General features: G+C 41.5%; 1 protein-coding gene across 1 annotated transcript; it reads right to left on the bottom strand.

Moving 5' to 3' along the window:
- Window positions 1–407: 407 nt before the first annotated feature.
- On the bottom strand, window positions 408–19,150 carry DCT (dopachrome tautomerase; the record flags this gene model as incomplete). The annotated part of the gene is made up of 8 exons (XM_079546171.1): window positions 408–589; window positions 2,781–2,982; window positions 4,007–4,142; window positions 4,237–4,416; window positions 7,119–7,285; window positions 7,990–8,090; window positions 11,070–11,369; window positions 18,850–19,150. 8 exons carry the CDS (start codon window positions 19,148–19,150, stop codon window positions 408–410), a joined length of 1,569 nt encoding a protein of 522 aa, XP_079402297.1.
- Between the last annotated feature and the right edge of the window lie 5,107 nt (window positions 19,151–24,257).

A 24,257-nucleotide genomic window follows, 5' to 3' on the forward strand; every position in this document is an offset into this window, starting at 1 on the left:
AAATGTATATGTAGAGTTTAAAACTTTCAGCGCATCACAGGGCTGCTATATGAAATCAAAACCAAATTGAGCTGAAAAAAATATCTCGCTAATTCAAGACGTTTTTCTTCTATTTTGATTCTTAACTGTCTTGATCTAACTCTATAGAGATTTGATGATTTTTAAGTGTCACACACTCCAGATAATGTTTGGTAATGAGAAAACTCTGGTCTCTCTTGGGCCTTTCACACACATACCCAGAGACTTCATATAGCACAATTCACAAGATAACTGGAAAAACTGAAAGAGAACAATGTAGTTAGCTGCCAAAGGTGTGTGTGATAAGGTTGGCTAAACTCTGCTCATATTTGAATAAATCAATCAAGGTCACTTCTCAGCAGAATGAGCAAGGGAACAAAGCCAAGGCACTAAGCCTCTTCCATGTACTTTTTGGAGCTGAATCTCACGTTCATCAGTGGTTCAAAACCTTTTCTCTGCCTTCGGTGCTGGAAAAGTACAAGCAGCAGAACAAGCACAGCCAAAGCCATCAGCGTTCCTCCAATTGTGGACCCAACCATGGCAGCCCACGCTTGGCTTTCTTCAAGTGAACCTGGAAACATAAAATATCTGAAGTGAAGACAGACAGTGATTTCATTTCTCAAATCATGTGGAAGGAAGCAAATTGCCCACATCCTGCTCATTGCTATTGCTTGTGTGTCTAAGAGAACCAAGGGCCACGGTGGAAGGTGGTAATGCACTGTGTAACCAATACACCATTGCCAGAGACATTTCCTGACAGAGAAATCTATGGCTGAACTTAAGCTCCAGTCTTTCAAACAAATGAAAGTGTTGGGAATGGGAAAGATTAACATTAAGCTATGGTCTTATTTAATTTGGCCAAAATTATGAATGATTTAAGCAATTTTTCCTGGAGGGATATTTCTATATAGCTGTTTCAAGATATTCTGATCAGTGGAAAACATTCTTTTTTATTATTATTATTTTTTTAATAGACCACAGTGCAATCCACTGTCAAGTTTTTAACAGAAAACACTGCTTAGCACAGCTCTGCTGGCCAGCTCTGGATCACAACCTCTGCTTTCAAACCACTTCTAAGGAGCTACTGTCTTCTGAGATAGTATTGTCCACTCTTACAGCAATCCTGTATAAATGACTTCATCTCAGCTCCACTTGATTGAATGACTTTATTTTGTCTTTTCCTTTATGCTGTCAGCAGCAGCAATTGCCTGTTGTCCTGTTCTGAAAAATACTACAGATACTGAGGCCGTACCAATAATGTTTGAATAAATATTCACAAAAAAACTCCCAGTGGGATTTAAGGTATTCAGAAGATGTTTAGATATTAAGGCTTAACTCCAGAGCGCTTGAGTAGATGCCACATTGACTATAAAAGCAACTAAACGTTGTGTGTCCCATGTGCTTTCTCTGCCAAAAAAGAGTTGAAAACAATCATTCTTTAATGAAGTAAATTCCCAATGTTTGCTGCTGTCTCTCAAATAAGAGCCGGGAATGCACTACATATGTCAATTTATAACTTGGTTAGGTAAAGAAGAATTAGGAAGTTATACACGTAGTTAAAAGAGGGGGATTTAATGTAAAAACCGTCATTCTCTAACATTAACTATCCATACAGGGACAGGAACACTGCTTCATGGAGAGCTAATAATTTATTTAGGCAGGAGTTAAGAAGCAGCAGAATAGTAAATTGCCTTTGTTCCTCTCTAGCTAAGTTATGGCAAAGGGCTGGCAGCAGTTCCAAAGCAGAAGCAGGGACAGTGGCCCAGGAGGAGGAAAACTGAAACTCTGTGAAAGAAGTTTCCACTTCCAGGGGAAATTCTAGAAATGTCTCTGAGAAAAGCACTTCCAAGGCAACCAGCATGCCTCCATAAATCAGGGTTCCCCTGCATGAACGCAGCTTGAGGAGAGGGGTTTTGATCCATCACAATCTGTAGACCTTTTAACTGTTTCCACAGATTAAAACCACAGATACATGGAAAGCACTTAGAAGAAAATTCTGTCCACATAGGTTAGATAAACACCAACTGTCTCTCAAAAGAATACAGATATGGAGAAAGAAACTGCTCAGATTTAATCTTTAGTAAAGCAGTTGAAGCATGGTTTTCATGCATTTCTTGCGCTTGTGCCTTCCACAAATATTTGTAGCTTGTCTTCCAAATTCATTGATTTTGTGCATGAACACTTTGGTTGGAGGGGCTAGGGGACGTTCTTTTGTCTAATTTGTGTCAAAGGTAATTTCAAATGAGCAGAGAAACCCTATAGGCATACAGGCAAGGAAAATCTTTAAAATTGGGGGTTTAATACAAAGCACTTAGAGATATCTCTCCAGGGCATTCAAATTTTAACAGAGTACATCTCTAATATGTTTCATGGAACAGTATGACCCAGGGCTGTGTGCAAAACAAGTGTCAAGAAACCAGCTCTCTGGCAGAGTGCCTGACCTCTGACAGATTAAAGCATTTTGTAACAGGCATCACTAGTCCTGGGAAGAGGAGCTAAAATCAAATGTTCCTTAGCCCCAAAGGAGCATCATTCTAAGTGCCAGAGGACTTCAAGTTCATGCATTCTGCTGCAGAGCAGAAGCAAACTAAGTATAGACATTTTTGCAGCTATCACAACTTACCTGATGAGTTACAACTGCCTAAGTTATGCTATGGGATTGCTAGTGACCAGGTGAATGGACCCATGCTTTGGGGAGCAGGGCCTTATGTCTATGTCATTGAAAAGTTGAGCTGTCTCATTTCATGGCCTCTGAGACATACCTGGCAGGTCAATGGCATAGGTGTAGCCAAGCTGCTCCGCAGTTTGGAAGAGCTGATCATTGGTTACAGGAGGGAAAAAAGGGACCATGTTGTACAGTCTGTTGTGACCGATAGGAGCCAGCTTCTCAGGCCAGGCATTGTCAGGGGGATGAAACCGCTTAATCCACTCATCAAAGATGGCATCAGTAAAGGAGTGAAGAACCTGCCAATTGATATATGGGCACGCATGTTTATTAGGCTCTTTCTGAGCTCAAAAGCATTTAAAGCAGTTCCTTAGTTCAGCACAGGTCTTGGGCCAGCCACACAAGGGATCGGTGAGGATGCTAAAATTACAGGGCTTATGTAGGGGTTCAGAAAACAGTCTGGGACAGTCCAGATTAATTTCTGGTGAACTTATGCTTTTCATTTATCGCCATGGAAAAAAACTTAGAAAGTATTTCATGGATAATCCTGCATATAAAATTATAGTATGGTAAATTAAAGATTTGATAATATAAAAAAGAATTCACGTAGGAATTCAAGAATTTTTAAGGAAACAAACTGGAGAACAGAAGTATTCTGGCTAATTTCTCCGTCAAAAGATTGCAATCTTAAAAATAAAGGTAAGAAAGTAATGAATTGCTTTACAGTTTCTCTGTATAATCACTGTGGTTTAATTTAACAAAGAGGAAGACAAAATTAGCATGAATTCATTAGGCGGGGAAGATATGCAGCAGAGTCAGCTGATGGCTTTTTATTTGCACTTTGCTGTTCATACTGCAGTGCAGTAATGTACACATGCACCAATGAAATCACTTCTATTCCTCAAGAGACCTTGATATTAAATGTGATTCTTTTTAGCTTCTGAAGTTTGAGACGGAGAAACAAACTTCTCAGTCCGCTGCTCTAAAATACTTAACCCAATTTTCAGTATTTTCTTGTTGCTGTAAAATCATCTGGCAAAATACATTAACTTCAGATACCACCTAATAAAAGGATTCAGGGGCAGTCTGACAGGCAGCACTTCCTCCTATAAATTTATTCTATGTTTTACAAATCATCCTGTATTTTTTTTCCATCTTTATTTGCCCACCACACAAGTGAGAAAAAGTTCAAGGAAAAAGTTGTCGTTTTGTAATTAAATAATTTGTTTCTAGGGAATTCTCTTCTATTTCTGCTAATTTCTGGTGAGACAGCTGCCTCGGAGATGCAGCCATTTGCACTCATGCTGGAGGAAAAAGCCATACCACAAAGATGGGATCATTGGCAGCTGCGTGAGGGAGAACACTGGTTCCATTCAGAAAAGAGTGAGCCAAATTATGGAGGTTCAGCATTGGCGAGTTCAGGGCTCCCTCTGGTGTATCGAAGCCTTCCAGCGTATTCCTGTGGACAGGTAAAAGCAGCATTAAGTAACAAGATACTGCTGAAAAACGCACAAATAAAAAATACCCATGATTCGGCTAGCTCTAGGACAAACCTGAAGCTGAAACTGGAATTGCGGAAAAACGGAGGGCTGTCGAACTCGTGCAGGGAAAGGCATCTCCTGACGTCCTCCACAGTGGGCAGCTGTTCACTCGAGTCCCTCAGCGGCCTTCGTCGGAGCAGTCCTTCATCACTCCCATTGCACAGTGTCACCAGGCGGTTGTAATCATCCAAGCTGAGCATGAAACAAAAAGCAGCACAAGTTAGGAGAAAGGCTTGAAGCCTGTTTTGTTGGTTTGTTTGGGTTTTTTTCCTTCTTTTTCTGCTATAGCATAAAAGAAGAACAGACTGCCCAGAGGCTGTGGGGTCTCCTCCCTGCATCTCTCCAGAAGCCGCCTGGCCATGGGCCTGGGCACCCTGCTCTGGGTGGTGATGCTGGAACAGGGGCTGGGACATAGAGAGCCCTGCCCGCCTCAGCCAGAATGGGGTTCTGTGGCCCTGGCTATAGGTGTGGGAGAGCAGATCTTCATGACAGGCATCCCGTAAGGAGGTACAGTTCACTTCCCACAGACTAGAAGCTGAAGTTATTGCTGAAGTGGCCCCATGCCATGGCTTCCTCTGACTTAGACTCTGGTGAAGGTCAGTCATTTGGACAGAGTATCTAGGCTCATCTTCTGCAGAGGGAACACTTCAGAAAAAGCAAGTGAAATTCCCTTCATACCTCCTCTCCTCCCAAGAAGTTTTTGACAGACAGTCTAAGAGAATCTGAGCAAGGGTAGTTTTTCACTCTTAAAAAGACAAAAAAAGTAGGAAAGTCCCTCTGTGAGATGAGCTAAAGAAAACGAAAGTATGACAGAAGGCAAGTTTCTACTTTCCATCCTTCACTCTTTTAGAAGAAAAGAGATAGTAGTGCATTGCATTTTTCAGGAACTGTTGCAAATGTTGCCTAATAGTTAGTAAAGGGCAAGCCCCTTCTATCAGGGAAGGAAAGAGAGAAGGAAGAGGAGGAAGACAGTGAAACACTCGAGAAAAAAAAACTGCTATTCAGTGTAAAATGAATTCCTGAAATAAACAAAAGCCCTCTGCTGTTTAACCTTGACAAGAGTTTAGTCATTTCAGTTATCAAGAAAAAAAAAATCTATCTTAAAGAAAAAGTATGGGCAAGGGTTAAAGCCAATTGGTGCCTAAAGGCAGAATTTCAAGTAGCAATTCAGGTATCCATAGAAAGAGACTCTTTCCTGAAAAGCCTAGATCTCCTAGTACCTTCATCTGGCTGACTGCACGCTGCCCCAGATCTGACAGGATGAGCATTATAACTGGCAGCATCTTATGCTATTCTGCCCCAGTCCTCTACATGAACCCATCAACAAAGCCCTGCATTTAACCAAATCAATATACGCCTACAGACAGCTGACAGCAAGAATGCAGTTCTCTCTGTGTTGTCTCCTGTGTGAAATCTCAGCTACTTTGAAGTCAGTCATAGAATTACAGAATAACAGTGTTCTGGATTAGAAGGAACACCAAAGTTCATCAAGTTCCAATCTCCTGCCCTGGGCAGGAATACCTCCCACTAGATCAGGTTGCCCAAAGCCCTGTTCACTCTGGTCTTGAACACTTCAAAGGATGGGCATCCACAGCTTCTCCAGGCTATGTATTTCAGTGCCTCATCACCAACACAGTGAAGAATTTCTTCCTAGTATCTACTCTAAATGTACTCTCTTTTAGTTCAAAACTGCTACCCCTGTCCTATCATTGATAAAGTGTTCTTCCTCTTCTTTCTTACAGGCCTTCTTCAGATATGGAAGACCATCGGAGCCTTCTCTTCTCCAGGTTGGACAATCTCAGTCCTCTCAGCCTGTCTTCACAGAAGAGGTACTCCAGCCTTTTGATCATCCTTGTGGCCTTCCTCTAGACCCACTTCAACAGCTCCTCATCCTTCTTCCACTGCGGGTCCCATTTGAATGCAGCACTGCAAGTGAGTGCTCACAAGAGCCAAGAAGAAGGGGACAATCACTCCCCTGACCTGCTGGTTACGCTTCTTTGATGCAGCCAAGGATATGTTTTGTTTTTTGGGCTGCAAGTGCACATTGCAAGCTGATGTTTGGTTTTTCATCAACCAACACCTCCAAGTCCTCCTCTGCAGAGCGGCTCTCTATCATTGCCCAGCCTGTATTTATGCTTAGGATTGCCTCAATCCAGGTGCAGGACCTTGCTCTCGGCCATGTTGAACTTTGTTCACTTTGTTGAGGTTCACACAGGCCCACCTCTCAAGCCTGTCCAAGTCCCTCCGGATGGCATCCCTTCCCTCCAGTGTGTCTACCACACTACTCAGCTTGGTATAATCTGAAAGCCTGTTGAGGGTGCACTCAATTCCACTGTCCACGTTGCCAAAAAAAGACGCTGTGAACGGTACTGCTGCCAGTACAGACCAATGAGGAACACCACTCATCACTGGTCTCCACCTGAACATTGAGCCATTGACCACAGTACTTTGAATGTGGACATCCAGTCAATTCCTTATCCACCAAGTGGTTCATCCATCAAATATATGTCTCTCCATTTTAGAAGGATGTTTTGTGGGACAGAGTCATATGCTTTGCACAAGTCCAGGTAGATGACATCAGTTGCTCTTTCCTTATTGACAAACACTTTAACCCTATTTTAGAAGGCCACCATATTTATCAGGCAGGATTTGCCTTTAGTAGAGCCATGCTGGATGTCACTATCACATCTTTTCACATGCTTTATTGTGGATTTGAGGCATATCAAAGTTTCAGAGTGTTCCATAGTTTCCATAGTTCCAAAACAGCACTAAACATACCAGAGTTAAGATCTCACCTAGTGAAACGAAAAAGATTTTTCAGTTCATCTCTAATTTTCTATAATGCCAAAACTAGATTTGGTCAGTATGCAGGCTTTCCTTAGATATTTCCATACCTGTTGCAAACTATTTGCCACCGGGAGAATCTGGAGTTCAGGCTGATCAGCCCCGGGTCATCTGGCCGCGGTGCTCCGAAGAGCTGGTCTGTGCAAACATCACATGTGTTTCTACCTGTAGCAAAGTCCCAGTAGGGAAGCGCAAAGGACTCATTGCCCATCAGTCGCTGCAATGGACAGAGACACATTAATGGAGGATCACCTTCAAAGGAGAGAGAAAGAAAGTGATTCCTGCAGGTGATGCCACTGGGTATTCTGCATTCTGCTTTTCACTTGAAGGTAACTACACATACTTCACAGTGCTGCTCCCACACTTTCAGAACACTGGGGTGTTAAGTCGGACCCAGAAAATATGCTGTGAATAGTTAAACTGCTGTTGGCTTGCCCTCTTTTTGGCCATGTTAGCTTTTGTACCAACTCAGAGACTGAGCAGTAAAAATACCTACACCTAAATATATGAAACTAATAAATATATAACACTATATTTGAAGAGGGAAATCCTCAATGTGGCTTTCTTGCTTGTTGTCTGCTTTCCAGCAGATGCTATCCACAGGTTTTACATAGGTGGGTGTTTTCTGTTTATTTTGTTTTTATTAATGAACATTGCTAATTCGCATCTTCTGTTCTACATTATGAAGAAGAAAAATCTTGACAATAGCATTCATATCACTGTTTACAGTAAGAAACGATTCAGTTCTCAATATCTTGAAAGCAATCGTTTTCTTTTACATAAAGAAGGATCCATGAGCAAACACTCTTGACAGTTTGTATAAGAATCAGTCCAAGGAAATAACACCCTTGGCTGAAGCAACAAAAATGTGTAGCAAAAGAGAGAAGTTGTGTGAGAAAAGAAAGAGGCTGTTTAGCTAACCTGCAGGTCTCTTTCCAGCAACAGCAAATGGTACCTGTGCCATGTTACAAAGGCAGGTCCTTGATGGGAGAAATCAATAGCTGTGAAGGGGCGGCCAGGCCCTACAAAAGAAGATAAAATAAGCACTTCAGCACCAAGTGAAGCTAGAAGTAAAGAGAGCATCTTCCTCTGTTGCCTGTAGCTGAGTTAAATGAGAACTTTCAGCTCTGCTCCTTTGGAAAGAGTGCACAGATCAAAGGCTGCAGTGCTTACAGGGGACAAGAATGGTATTGTGAACATTTCTTCTCATTTAAACTGTTTTCAGAGTTTTTTTTTAAACAGTCTTACTGTTGGAAATATTAGCTTGCTCTCATGTTCAGCAGCAGGACTTTCACAGCTTATCTATTAAGAGAGCATTAACACTTTCCATAGCCTGCCAATAGTAATTCAACATATCCTTTACCACTTTTCATCAAATCCTGCTTGTTGTTTCTCTTCAGGGTTGGTTCCCACTAAAGAAGATTTTGAAGAAAAAAAGTAAAGTGATGAGGGTTTTTTGCAGCAATTCATAAGGAGGTGAAGTAGGAACCTGGTCAGGGGAAATTTGGTAGTTTTCATTTTGGCTGCTGCTGTGCATTTTGGATAGCTGCAGTCCTGATCACTGCTTCCCTTACTGGCCTCGAGAAGTTCAGCAAAAGAGCTGCCCCTACAGTTTCTTCTATCTTCAATGAAACCAGGGTGCTCTTTTTTCAAAAAGTGTAATGACAGATTAGATCCATCTTTCTTTAGCTGCCTGATCCCACCACCTTTTCATTTTTCCAAATAAATTCTTACCTTAGCAAAAAAGCGCTACTTGATGCTTGATGATGATATTTTAGCTCTATGTGAAAGAAAGCACAAAAGAATCTGTAATGCCTTTTGTATGGAAATACCCTTTGCTGAGCAGAACATAAAGGCTAGTTAAGCCTTTAGAATTAAGTCTCATGCTAGATTTCAGGAGGAATCCAATTTTTCTCATTCTAGAAATCCAACAAATATTGAGGTTCCTTCTGAGATCCACAAAAATTGTAATCTTATTTCTTTACATGACTGGATAATTTGTAGTGTCTAATGGGCCACAATAGCTGTAATAATGGGGGGGGGGGAAGAAGACAGAAAAAAAGAGACATACCAAAAAGTGATCCACGAGAACAGATTCTCAGGCGCTGTTTGATCTGACAACACAGATCAAACAACAGATCACCTTGACGTTTCCCAGAATACAAAAAGCTTCCCAGTATCTGAGTAATAGTATTGGAGGCAAGTAATTCTTCTCCAAAGAGAGTTTTTGATTGATGCCTGCCTGACACAGGAGTTGTTTTCGAAAATGATAATTAATCTAGCAAGTTTTAAAAGTATATGCTCTTAAGCTGCAAAAATATCCATAAAGAATGCACAATGTCTTTTGATGGGTACTTGACCACAAAGATTGGGAAGATCTATTTTCTATTCAAAATTAACCCATTTCTCTCCTCACTTGAGTATTCACGAGGACATGGAAATTCAAATATATAGATCTCTACAAAGACGGATTAGTTATCATTCATGGTTTCACTTTTGACAAGAACTATTTCAAGACATCTAGTAATTTTGCAATAAAGGCATCAGCAAAATATCACATAGAAATATGCTTTGACACCCACCTGCATTTCCTTGGTGCAGCCACCATTATAATTCTGATATCTGATCAGCTGACACCCTTCTCCACATTTTTCTTTACTACAGCATTTGGAGAAAAGCAGTCAAGTGGAAGAAATTCCACCATACACATGAGACACTGAAAGAGTAGGGAACTCAAACCACACTTGGATTCGCTTATTACTGCAGCAAGCTTCAACTCACATACAGGTTTATTTATCCCTGCAGCAGCACTGGAAGTTGCTTCTTCCCCTTCTCCCACGACTGCCCTATCACCTGAAGGACCTTTGCTGTGGCTAGACTAGAGAGTATTCAGTATGGCCTCAAGTTGTGCCACAGTAAGTTTAGGTTGAATATCAGGAAAAGCTTCTTTACAGAAAGGGTTGTTAAGCATTGGAGTAGGCTCCCCATGGAGGTGGTTGAGTCACCATCCCTGCATGTGTTTAAAAACCATTTGGATGTGGTGCTCAGGGACGTGATTTAGCAGAGGGTTGTTAGAGTTAGGGTACTATGGTTAGGTCTTGGTTGGACTTGATGATCTTTAAGGTCTTTTCCTTTTTCTGTGATTCTATGATTCTACTCCCTTCAGCCTTATAAAATGGGACAGTGGCAGAAGGGGAAAGTGGATAAAATCCACTGTGGGGTAACAAATGCCCTCTAGCAAGGAGGTAGATGCAGGCAAATTTCACCAGCTATCTTACTCACATAGAAATACTTGAATGCTAAACTCCACAGCCTGTATGTAGGGCTGCTGGGTAGAAAAGCCACACTGCTGCCTCTTCCTTTGGAAGCTGGACTTTGTTAAATCATGTATTAAGGTATAGGTGCTTCAGTCTAGAAGAGCCACGAGGGCTAGGAATTGTGATCTGGGAGAAAGCACGCAGATAGATACCTAAACCTCTAACCTGATTTGGTTTTAAAAGCTTACTGTAGCTGGTCAGGTAAATCCAACCCTCAGTGACTTGCTGAAAAACAGAGAAAGCAACAGCATGCCAGTCCCCAAAGTCTCTGCCTTCATCACTGCAGAGCTCCCTTCCCACTGCTGCTGCATCTACGCTGTATTCTGGACTGGGAATGTCCTTCTGAAATGGGTCGACTGACCACATTTTGGTTCACCCACTGGAGTTATCTTGGAGCCTGTGAGCTGCCTCCTTGTCAGACAGAAGAGGCATCAGAGGCATCAGAGTGCATTAGAGCATTCATTCATTGGGACCAGACTACAGCAGGCCCGAAGCAAATCTGAACCACCCTCAGCTGTAAACTGTTGGCTTGTCAGCACCAACTGTTTTACTGCACAGACCTTCTGGGCTTCACTGCTTGCTGTAGTAATGCAGCTGTGGTAAGCATACTTACCATTGTTCAGCAATGATACTTTTCACCCTTTCATCTAGCAATAAAGCCCATTGGACAAGAAAAGCACTAACCTAGGAGTGTATCTCTGACAGAGTAGTAATGAAGCCAAACAAAGTAATTATAAATGCTACAGTTGGCAATTTGTGGTTCCTCTCCGGTGGGGCCAAGCAAACTCATCCAGTGCTCAGTTGCAATCACATAGTCTGGGTGGATGGTAGTCTTTGCACGATCTAGAGCATCGAAGAACTGCTCCCTCTCCTCTGTTGTCAAGGAATGGATGTTTCTCCTGACAACTGGTGGCTTCCTCACACTGCAGTCAGGGCCAGTCCAACCAAACTTGCAGTCACCGCAGTTATAGCCAGCAAAGTTGCCTGAATGAAGAGAGAGAGAAGATGTGAAACTATGAATCAGAAAGAACTAACATTGAAATGCAGGAGAATTGTGAATTATCTTTCATTTTCCCAGACATTTCAGTTCCTGGAAGGGGTAGCAACTGAACAGACTGGCAGCTGCAAGCTGGTTAACTAGAAGGATGGCTTGCATCCCAGAGCAGGGTCAGGGCCAAGAATCACTCAGCTAGTTGGGGAGGAAATGCACTGGATAATGGGCTTGATGCCCCAAGGCGCTAAGAGCTCCATGAAGCCTTCAGGCATGTGAGGAGTCTAAGTCTCTAGATGAACAGAGGGCTAAGTACTCCAGGTTAAGCTGGTGATTAAACACTTTGCTTGATTGGCTCTCAAGTGCTCCCAGACTTCCAGGATCAAATTCAAAAAAAAGAGAGAAAGGAAAAAAAAAAGAAAAAAAAAAAAAACAGAAAAAAGTCCACTAACAATCAAAACAGTTCTCTTAAGGACAAAGCCTAGGAAAAAATAATGTCTGTTAGCAGTGTATCCAGGAACTAGCACAGTCTGGTAGAGGCACAGGGTTGTTGCTGGTCACGTTTTAGGAATGTTAAGAATTAAATAGCGCTGAAACAGGAGCCTGAGAAATAGTGCAACACCATCATTCCCCACTGGCATCACTCCTTTAGGCAAGTAATCAGCTCTGCTCTCCTCTATTAACTTGGATCCTCCAAAGCAATGGAAGATCCTGAAGAAATAGAGCTTGCTTTAAGCAAAGCACAGGCTCTGTGGCTCTCTGCCCACCATGGCAAAGTGCCAGAAGCAGCAGAATGGCTCTGCTGCAACTCCCTTTGCTTTGGAGGAGAGGGGAACAGTCATTCCAGCAGTTCATATCTGCCTCCATTCCGTGCACAGGAGTGCAGACTGCAAAGCATCAGTGTGGGATGGTGAGTATTGGCGCTAGGGGGAAGGAGGGTGTGAGGAGACAGCCGGGGCTCCTCTGGGATCTCTTTTCAGCTCTCCAAAAGTGCACTGAAACTCACTCCAACCTCAGCTACACATACATGCTCCTCTATGACTATACCAACTCTCTATCAAAATGCTGTAAAACCTCACTGCTCCCACACATATCTGTGCAGACAGATCCAAATGGTCTTGGGGTTAATACAGAAATGGAGAAATGGCTTGTGAAGAGCTCCTGGAGGAGCAAGATGTTCCTAGGCAACAGGCTTGAGTCTGTGAGCAAAACAACAGAAAACACAAAAGTAGGATTTTAGATTGTCAGGGCCTATAGGGCCTAATACCAATTTCAAAGACTGCCAAGGTTATGAGGGATGTTACTCAGAAGGCTATATAGCTTGTGGCTAGCTCTAGGGTAAGGGATGTTGAGCTGTAAACATATGTGACAGATTCCTGTGAGTCCTATCAAAAGGTCATGAGAACTTATCTGCAGGTTCAGAAAGCTTATGGTTACTTCAGAGGCAAGAAGATCAATAAGTTGTCATGAAGCTCAAGTCCATCTTAGGGACCACGAGGGTGAAGATTTTTAATTAGATTTTGGATCATACAAAACCCAGTGGCATATCACAAAGATGGTTTCCAAGTATATTGCTTAGATTCCTCCCCAGTGCAGGTAGGAGCAGCTGGACTTGGTTGTCACGATCCAGCAAGCAAAGAAGAAATCAAAAGCCTATGGGTCTGCATAATTTCAGGGGGCTGATGGCTTATGTCAGAAAAAAATAAACAGTTGTAGCTGTTGTCCCTCACATCCAAAGGTACAACTTAATCCTTTTTAAGAGCAGAGTGGCAAAGTAGGAGTTAACCAATGACAAATTCTGCCAACAACCTTTTTTGAGATCAGCAGTCACACTTTCATCCACTTGCAGCATTGGATAAGCATCACATTGAATTGTTTGTGTGCATCCTTGAAGTAATGCACTAACAGAAACAAAATTAGTACAAGACCAGGTTTGTCCTAGTCATCTCTAAGTGAGCATCCTTTATCTCTAAAATGCTTGTCACCAGACATTTTTCAATGAGACATGAACTTTTACTGTGCAAGAAAGAGGACTGAAGACTAGAAGAGGCTGGAGTCTATCTCCAGGCAAAGAAGTATTTCATTCTGCACTATTTCTGTTGATTGTGTCGGATGTATTTTTAATGTCCACGTGTCTGTTTGGCAACACTGTCTTGTCAGAAATGCACACAATACTTCATGAAATCAAAAGATGCTTTTTGTCATTTTCTTTCATCAATCTCCATGCATGATGGAACTATCACCATGCAGTGGCTGAAACAGCAAGAAGTGGATGGAGGTCTGCAAATACAAATGACTGCAGTAGACAGACGCAGGTTTTTTTATGTTTAAGCCAAAGGACTTTTCCAGTATTTGTTTCTAAAACATTCTACTGGGCCAGTGGTATGGATATAATGCATAGCTGTCTTCAATAACTTCATTATCTTGTGGACTTCCCGCATGATAGCACTGTGCAATGTATATCTCAGTTTCTTACAATTTAATTCCAATGTCTGCTACTCTGGCAATGGTGGACCTCAGTGATATACTCCTAAGGGAGTAGGAGAAGTAAATACATATTATCAGGATGAAGCACACAACAGACATTTTCATAAAGACAGAGACAGCCTTCCAAGACCCTTTCTGGGTCTTGGAAGTTCTGGGTATGCCTTCTGCCTTTAGTGACTAATATGTAGCAATTCAAGGTACTACCTCTCTGAAACTATCCTAAAGATAACTTCATGTAATTTTCACCTCTTAGGGTTCCCAGACAATATAGTGTGGAAGGCTGTTCTTGTAAATAGATCATGGCATAGATCATGGCAATAGATCAGCTGGGTTCAGATACTCCCTGCATGTTCACTGCCACTGGAAATGACAGCTGCACTGTTGTTGAACAAAAATTAATCTGGGGTGTCTTTTCCACTAACTCTTTTACCTACAGATAGGATCACATACTTCAGGAGCTTTTCTGTGTCTATTCTCACCATTAGTAAAGACGCTCTTCCTGGTCAAGTTGGGCGCATCTGGCTGTTTCTTAAGGCGCTATGTAATGTTACTTCTTCCACTGAGTCAATCCATGGGCATGACACTGCAAAAATGACACTTCCTATGACATAATATTTGGTATATGTTCTTACACATTGCTGGTGTATGGCAACACTATTTATCACACACCACTGTAGCTCCTTTTTACCTCAGTATTTGCAGGAGCTCACAGGGACTTTTCTCCCTAGTGCACACGGTTGGCCTTCGGAAACATGAGAGTAACTCATCAGGAGTAACATAAGTTAGTAATGTCATCAACTCAGTGTCTCTTCTTTGGTATAATGAACCCACCTGACTGACCATTTTCTGCCTTATTTGGAAACTATTATTCCTTTGTACCTGGTTCTGGTGAGATGGAACCTTGAATATTGTGTTCAGTTTTGAGCTCCTTGCTACTGGAAGGATATTGAGTTACTGGAGCATGTGCAGAGAAGAGCAAAGAAGGTGGAGAAGGAACCAGAAAACAATAGTTCCTGAGGATTAACTGAGGGAACTAGCATTGTTTAGTCTGGAAGAAAAGGAAGCTAAGGGGACATCTCATCACTCTCTACAACTAACTGAAAGGAGGTTGCATCGAAGGGAGTGTTAGTCTCTTTTCTTAGGTTACAAATGATAGGATGTAAGGAAGCAGCCTTACTTTCCACCACAAGAGGTTTAGATAAAGCATCAGGAATAACTTCTTCGCAGAGTGGATCATGAGGCACTACAACAGGCTGCCCAGGAAAATGGTAGTCTCCACCCTGGAGGTATTTAAACGATGTGTGGACATGGCACTACAGGACATGGTATAGCCATGGGACTCAGTACATTGGGTTGGTGGATGGACTTGATGATCTTGAAGATCAAATGATTCTAGAATTCCTTGAAAACTGAGCAGCTGTCACGACTGTTACTTTCACTGAGACAATAAATTTGAAAAACAACCATAACTCAGTATCTCAAAGATAGGATCAGGATTGCTACCATATAAGACAAATTGTTAATTCTTCTAGCTCTTCCTGCATTTATTTCAGACAAACATTTTAATTGTAGATTATGGAAGATCTGTACTTACTACAGATGCTAACAGGGCCTGTTATGTTAGGGCTGCTTTGAAAATAATGCCTCCTACTTTATTCTGTTGGCCCATGATATCAGAAGTGGATGTTGATGGTATGACAGTAGAGGTTAAACCTCACCAATGTTCCATTACATTTTGTTGACAGATGGTAGCAGAGGGCTAGTCTGACAAAATGGCATTTGACATGGAAGTATGTATGAAGCAAAGGGGTATCACTGAATTCTTCCATGAGGGAAAAATGGCATCCACTGACATTTAAGAATGCTTGCTGAATGGTTATGGAGACCAAACAGTGGCTATGAGTACAGTAAGTGCATTTCAGCTGTGGTGACAGGGACATGAAAGACATGCCACATTCTGGATGGCTATGCACAGTTGTCACACCATAAAATGAACAGAGTCTCAATCAGCTCATCCACTTGAATCAGTGGATTATGACCAGGGAACTGTGTACAGATCTGTCACAGTTAATATCAGGGTCAATATCAGTGCACTCAGTATCTCAGTGCACTAGAAACAATGGTGGTAATATTGCAAAATTTGCACCAGTTGGGTCCCACAGATGTTCACACAAGGACAGACAGAACACCGTATGCAAGTATGTCAGGTCCTAATGAACATGAACCAGTACAAGGCTAAAGGTGACAGTTTTCTAAATTGCATCACTAGCAGTGATAAGACATGGTGTTACCACTACAAGACAGAGTCAAAATTGCAGTCCAAAGGGAAATGACATGTGAATTTCTTTATTGAATAAAAAGTTCAAGATGCATCCCTCAGTGCATCAACATCATGACCTGTACTAACAACCACTGTTGACTGCAGTAATGTTTTCACTGCTAGGGGGCTTTTTATAATGCTGTACCAGATCCATACACTACAGTTTCATCCTTTAGAACTTAAAATAGCACTTAGTTCATAAATCTTCCAAAACAGTATTCTTCTAAACCAAATTTAACTATCCTATTGCTGTACTGCTTTTCTGTATAACTAGCTATAAATGTCCATTTTCAGGATTAATTAGAACAGGACATTGAATGTTTTGCCCAGTTCAACACTTACAGCTTATATGCGTTGAGTACAACAAATGATCACGTTCCCCTTCACACACTACAGCACAGTCAGGAGGTGTCATTATGTCATTTCAGTTTAAGAATTTATATAAACTGAATTAAAGGAATTTCAGAACACATACAATAGATTCAATTTGAAATTAGACAGGAACTGAACATTTACCCCGAGCATATGTTGTTACCTCCTGGCAACATTCATGCCATAACCACAGCTTTTTTCCTAGAGATGATGTCAGCAATACATTGCTAGGAACATACAGCAAGCAGCTGACAACAGCCTTGCAATTGTCTTTTTTATCATGACTCCGTGTTTAAAAAAAAAGGAAGTAAAACTGGATCTTTCTGTTTTTCTAATCTTATTCTGTTGCATTTGTCCCCAGTGGAGGAAAGACTAATGTATATTTTCTGTTAAAGCCAAAAAATTGAAAGGAAATGCTTTTTTTTTATTTTCCATATGAAAATTAGATTAACATGAAAAAACTATAAAAATAATCAATAAAACAATAACCAACCAATCATGAATATTGGTTTGTGTTTGATGTTTTCCTTTTTTCTTTCAAAAATGTTCAGAAGCCAGTCCTAGATGGATATTTTTCTCAGATTTTTCTTCAACATACAGCCAAATTTTCAGCAATCCTTTTATCTTCAGCTATTAAGTTTCTAGCAGATAGCTCAGACTGAGCACTTCCTGCAAGGTCTAGAATCCCCTTATGGAAAATACTGTTCATCAGTGAGTCTACACAGCATTATAATCACATCACCTAAGACTCAGCCCAGCAAATATTAAATACTGGTGCTTACTTTTATTTGGACAAACAAATCAATGATTGCCTGCCCTTCTCCCCACCTTAATCCCAGGTTTTGATGCCCTAATTACTCAGATTGTGTAAATATTAGTGTATGCCAGCATGCTTTAGCACTCTTCTAACTCAGAGTCTGTGTCTATATGTGATGCCTGACTTTAGTTTTGGAGGTATGTAAGTCATCTGTCACCACCTGTCTGCTTTGAGTTCATTACAGAATTGCTAAATTTAAATTCATGGGCTAAAATCTTATCTTATATCTTTATCAGATTGATTACAGCTTTTTTTGATAGTGAGAGCCAAGGCACATTTTAGACAAAATAGGTCTGCTATTTCTAAAAGTTAGGTGGAAGAAAAGTAGGCTATTTTTCCCCATGCTGAGGACTTCAAACCACTTTATATTTCCAACAAGAAATCCCAAAGTGCTTTTGAAATCCATCTAACAGGCACCTTCAGTGCTAGGGACATGCCTTTTGCCTGACTGCCTACACCATGCCCTCCCAGCCTTGCAAAGAGTCTGAGTGGAGTCTGGGTTCCTGTTGATTTTAACCCTCCTTAAACGAGGGCTGCACTTCAAATAAGGACCTGTCTCATTAGCCTACATTGACCTCTCCTTCCTATTCCTCCCCTGATGCCAGGACTGGTGAACTAGTCTTAGAAAAAAATAATTCTTTGGGCCAGGTTACCCTTCAAACACATCAGCTTCCTGATTCATTTTGCCTCCCAAAACATGAAGACAAAGGCCCATGTAAAGTCACATGTGGAACAAGAGAATAGAGAGAGAAAAGACAGGGTAGCTTTTTGGCAATCATGTAGACCCAAGGAATCAGCTTGGAACACAGCACTGAACGGTCCAAAACTCCATGGAAAAAGGTGATGAAGGACAAGAGGAAAACTTCAGTGCCCAAAAGATTGCATGAGGCAAAATGCCTTTATGTTTTTGCACTGGAACCCCCAGACAGGAACTATCATATCTTAGCGATAAGCTTTATCGTATTTTTAGGAAAATGATAATATTAAAAGCCCTCTTATAGGACAACTGAAGTTGAAAAGACTCTCAAGGCCATCATCATCAAACACTACCAAGTCTGCCACTAAGCCATGTCCCTAAATGCCATATCCACAAATCTCTCCAGCGGCAGGAACTCCATCATTTCCCTGGGCACCCTTTCTGTGAAGAAATTCTCCCTGATATCCAATCTAAACCTCCCCTGGTGCAACATGAAGCCATTACCTCCCAGCCTATCATTTGTGTCCCGAGGAAAGAGATTGACTCTGTCCTTTGCTGCAACCTCCTTTCAGGCAGCTGGAGAGAGCGATGGGGTCTTCCCTCAGACTTCTTTTCTCCAGACTAAACAATGCCAGTACCTTCAGCCACTCCTCACATCCTGTTTTCTAGTCCCTTCGATGGTTTCTCGATGCCTCACACCACCTGGGATGTTTACGGTCTTCAGAGACATGCTCACAGATACGTTCTTCCCCATCCCCTCAACCCGCACCCCCCTCTCACCTGTACACCAACAGCTCTGGTTGAAGAACTTGAGGGGCCACTTTTCCCGGTCATCCACATTTCGAAGGGTGTAGGGACCGCTCCAGGGCTGGGTGTCCACCTGCACACCCTGGCACCATCCCCTGCCCTGCAGGGACCCGCACACATTGCCTGGATCTGGCCCCAAGGCTGGGCAACAACGCTTCAACCGAATGGCCTCCACCGTCATGCAGACACGGGGGAACTGTGCCTCTGCCCAGGGAAGACTACAGCAGCTCAGGTAGCTCAGCACAACCCAAAAAAGCCACCTCAGGGCACTCATTGCTATGAGCAGCCTCTCCACCAGACCCAAGTGAGTGAAGCACGGAGATCTCCTTTGTGGGACAACCTGGTCTGGCTGGGATAATCCCTCTCACTGCTGAGGATGCTGGTATCGGGTGTTTGTTTAATCCTGGTCTCTAATTGCCTTGAATGCCATTTAAAAGACAGAGTTTTGGCTCTGCAATGCCTGCCCTACAGCCACAGCTTTAAGCAGGGCTTATGTAGAGGTTGGGAGAAGCCCTCATTAGAGGGATTAGCACAGCGTAAATCCTCGTGTTTTGCACATGACAACAAGGGCAGAAAAGATGCCCAAGTCCTGAGGGCTCTGGCAACTTGTCAAGAGGGTGAATGCCTCGGATTTATTTCTCCAGGTTCAGTCAGGCTTTCATGCACTTTGAGAAATTGATGGTCTCGTTTTAGTGAGGTGGCTGAAGAAACTTTTTAAACAGAACTCTATAAACAGAGATAAACAGAAGGGGAAAATCTCTAATTTTTGTAGTTCATTCACTGTTAGATAACACTTTCTGTGAAAGCAGCAGACAGTAGAAAATGAACTGGAAGCACAGAGGATATAAGTGCATCATTAATGAAAATTAATAAACCCAGTAGTAACAACTTGGATTGGAAATTTCATCTGCTGACTGTAGAATTCCAGTGCTTCCAGTACCATAAATATTTTAGTGGCAAGTGGAGAAGGATTCATATCTTAATAGCCTTTTTACATACAAAATAAATTATTTAATTGTTTTTAAAAGGGTTAGTATTACTTGTCTGCTCCCTAATCCTTCCCCCATCATTACACCAGAGATAGCTGGTAAGGCTGGTCTGGCTGACAGACTTTCACAACTGTCACAGCTGAGCATTTATTACCCACCTGGCAGGGCACAATCTATAAGATCAATACATATACCAGACATGCAGATAAGCAGTTTTCTCAGGACATTGAGAAAAAATAACTTTTAAAAGCTGCTAGCATGCAGCTCATGATGCAACTCCAGTGCTAAAAGAATAAAACTGTTCAATCAAAAGTGAGAAGTTGAAGACCTCTAAGATCATCCTGCCCGATCACCAATCCATCCCCACCAAGCTCATTAACCACATTTCTCAGAGCCACATCTACACATTTCTTGAACACCTCCAGGGTCAATGACTCCACCACCTCCCTGCACAGCTCGTTCCAGTGCCTGATCACTCTTTCTGAGAAGAAATTCTCCCTAATGTCCAACCTGAACTTCTCCTGGTACAACTTGAGGCTATCACCTCTCATCCTATCACTATTTACCTGGGAGAAGAGGCTGATCCCTAAAATATGAAATGGGTTTAAACTCATCTCCCTTAGGATTCAATTGATCTGCCAATGGCTTTTGCCTTCTGCTGTCCTTGACACAAAATGCAAAATAAGGTGGAAAACTAGACTAATTGTTGGAAAAATATGTTGAAGAAGCTCAAAAATTACAAATGGAAGCACTAACTCAAAAACACTCTGAACTGTGCTCTTCTCTATTCTCCTCAGCACCTGAGAACGCCTCTCTGGGTTAGGAAAAAATCAGTCCTTGAATCTAGGTTAGGCAGACTCTTGAGACAAAGTTATGAACATTACGCATTATTGCAATTAACAGTGAAAGTAGGAAAAACAAGTAACTTTTAGAGAAGTTGGATAAGAGTATGGAGAAAAGCAATAGCAGATAGATGACACTATGAAGATTAGTTAGCAGGGGAAAGAAAAGCATGAGCAGAAGAGTAGCATGTAATTTTTCTTATGATTACTTCCTTCCACCACAACTATGTAATTATACAAAGCTGGCAATGTGCTAAGGCACGTAGAATAGATACAGTGTTAGGCTTTAGTCCTTAGACCTCAGGGCCCTTAGTGTGAGAACATTTGGATAGACAGACAAATGGACAGTTCCCACATCATATCAGTGCCTGTTCCAAGTCTGTTGATCCCACTGTGTGACACATAGTGTCTGCTGAGAAACGTTTCAAAAAGGCAATTGTTATTCACTATCCAAATTTACTACAGCTTCCCCTCAGCTACCTGGTTAAACAAAGGAGCTGTTATTAGGGCTACACAATAGTAACACTATACCAATTTTACAACATCATGTTGAATGGCTTTTTATTTACTACGGGGTTTTCCTGTCTCTTGAAAATGAGTATCTCTGTGAATTGGCACTGCTGATGAGTGCTGCATCTCTAGGCTATGAAAGAACCTTTCAAACAACTAACATGAGCATTTGAGCCACGGCTGAAACCTTGGAGACTCAAACTGCAATCACACTGTTTTGTCAGCTCTTGTGAAATACTGGGTCAGGCTATCACAGCTGGAATTGGGGCAAATTGATTAGTTAAAATATTTTGGCTTTGCATTAGAAGTACACAAACACAGTATTTCAGCTACCTGGTAGTCTGTAATGCGCAGGCTCATCCTTAAGATAAAACTATTGTCTAAGATCCATATGGATACCTAAACATCTTGGGGCTTAATGTATATTTTTTTCTTTTTTTGGCAAGAGAAACAGAAATACTGAAAACAGAATACTCAAAGGTACAGCAGGCAAGAAAAGCCCCTACACACATCTCACAGGAGTACTATAGAATTCCTGAGCTGCAAGTAGGCAATAGGTTCCCACTTTTTTAATAATGAGAGTATTGTTTCTCAGGCTCCTTCTACTGTAATCAGGCACAGATTAGCATCAGGACAGAAAAGTACTTAGCCTTTGGAATTACTTGTCCAAAGGAATTTTGTCGAAAATAAAATGTTCAATATATTCAACTGAAGAAATAAACCATATGATGATTCATAAGGAGCGGTGATAATTCCAAAGATAACTACAAAGACAATTCTATACAGAAAGCTGCAAGCAGAAAAGGATCAAGATGAAAGTGAAAAAAAAAGAGGCAAGAGGAGCGAAGCCCAAGAATACACTTCTATCAACAAAAGAAAAAAAAAAAACAAGACACCATATCTTAAGATACACACACATTCAATTAATTAAGTGAATCCTCGGTATCTCAAGCTGAGCATGCAGAAATAATGAATGCTTCTAGAATTTTTAGCCTTTATGAATATTTTTCTTTCTTTTCTTTGAAGAAAATATTACACTTCTGACTCTTTATTCTGCCAAGTCTTTATCTTAGTTTAGGGACATTACATTGTCATAAACCTCATCTGAATAAGAATAGATTCTAATTCTATGGAAAAAGTTTCAAACATGGACGAAAAGTACTTATCAGCATTGGGATTTTTTACTGTATTTCTTGAGGTAATTTAAACACAAAGTTGTGCTTAAACATAAAGAGATTTAGGGAACAATACAGTGACAAAATCCTACCGAAGGTGGCCCCTGAGCACTCCACTCCACAATTGCTACAGCACAAAGCTGCAGCATTTCTCACCTCCTCAAGCAAGGGAAACTTCACTCCCTAGCCTGGAGTTCTGTCTCTGGCACTCACACTTTCAGCCATTTTAAAACAGGGGATCTTATTAATGTTTATAAATATCTTAAGTATGAGAGACGAAGGGACGTGGCCAACCTCTTTTCAGTGGTCTGTGGGGACAGCACAAAGGGGAATGCCCATAAACTGGAGCGTAGGAAGTTCTGCACCAAAATGCAAAGGAACTTCTTCACAAAGAGTGTGAAGGAGCACAGGCTGCCCAGGGGGACTGTGTGTTCTACTTCTCTGGAGATATTCAAGGCCCACCTGAATGCCTACCTGTGCAGCCTGTTTTGCAGGGAAGTTGGACTCGATGATCTCTGGAGGTCCCTTCCAACCTCCACAATTCTGTGATTCTGCAGTCAAGCCTTACTGTTCTCTCTCTGTGCCAGATCATTGTTTGATCATGAATTACCATTGCAGAGCAGCTGTAATTTGAATTTCCCCATCATTGGTTAGCAAGAAACTCAACTGACTATAGCTTAGTATATTTTTCATTGCCCCAAAAATCATGCAACAGATGTTAGACATGCACACAACATGAAAACAGACATATTCAGAATCTTTTGAATGGAAATTAATTCAGGCTAATCTTTAGCCAACGCATACATCAAAACCCAACTCTTGGTTTATATTTTAAGTGACATAAATATTTTGCTGCTGATTTCAACTGTTGTCAATTTATGTGCTCTAGATTTTGTAGCACAAGATGCATGATCTGAGGCAGTTTTCCAATACTGCCACTCAGTATGTATTGTTTGAGTACTTAAGAATCTCACTGGACAAGCTCTGAAGCAAAGCTACTTAATATACAAGGTAGAAGCCAGTTCAAAAGCAGAATAAGTCTATTATGCATCTTCTTCATTATGCATCCTTTTACTGCTTCACTGCTTGTCTCTGCTTTCTCTGATCCTCCTTCCATTCCATTCTGCTTTTCCCTTCCTGTAGGCATACACTGGCTCTCATTGATCTGCACCCTCTTCTTCCTCCCCCACAGACCACTGCTCTTTCACAGCATTACCCTTTGTCTCCTCATCCTGCAGTCAGGAGAATGAGGCTAAAGTTCAGGCACACAGAACTGCTCTGGAGATCTCATGATCCCACCCTTGCACAAAATGCCTCTTGATACAGAGAGTCTCATCAGCTCCTGCTTTCTCATATTTACATTATTTATCCAGTTACTTTCTAATTTACAGACTGCTTTTCCTTTAGAAACCTCACTGAAAAATCAATCTACATGCCATGGTATATTCAAGTACTGTTAGAACGGAAGCAACTCGGAGAAGAGTAACCTGGGCAGGCCTCACATCAAATACACAAAACTTAAAGCCATGATTTCATATTGAGTTAAATACAGTTTCACGGTCTTAGGTGAGTTTCCTTTTGCCAACAGCAGTAGGGCTGCTGTGCTTATGTGCCATCAATCTGGACTCTGGATTGCTCAAGCTTTCCTTGCATTGTGAATTCCACTCGTCCATCTCTCCCTGGCTTTATCAGCAGGCTTCCAGGTGACAGAGGATGAAATTTATCTCACCTAATGTTAGACATCTATTGATTGCTGAAATCTACATTGAACTGGTCACCAAAGGCTCCTCTACAGGGTCCTCTCTTAATGGAGACAAAAAGCTTTTAGGGTGCAATTCACTTGGCTTGTTTTCTGTGCTCACATT

Source organism: Tetrao urogallus (genome assembly GCF_951394365.1).
Source record: "Tetrao urogallus genome assembly, chromosome: 1".
NCBI lineage: Eukaryota > Metazoa > Chordata > Aves > Galliformes > Phasianidae > Tetrao > Tetrao urogallus.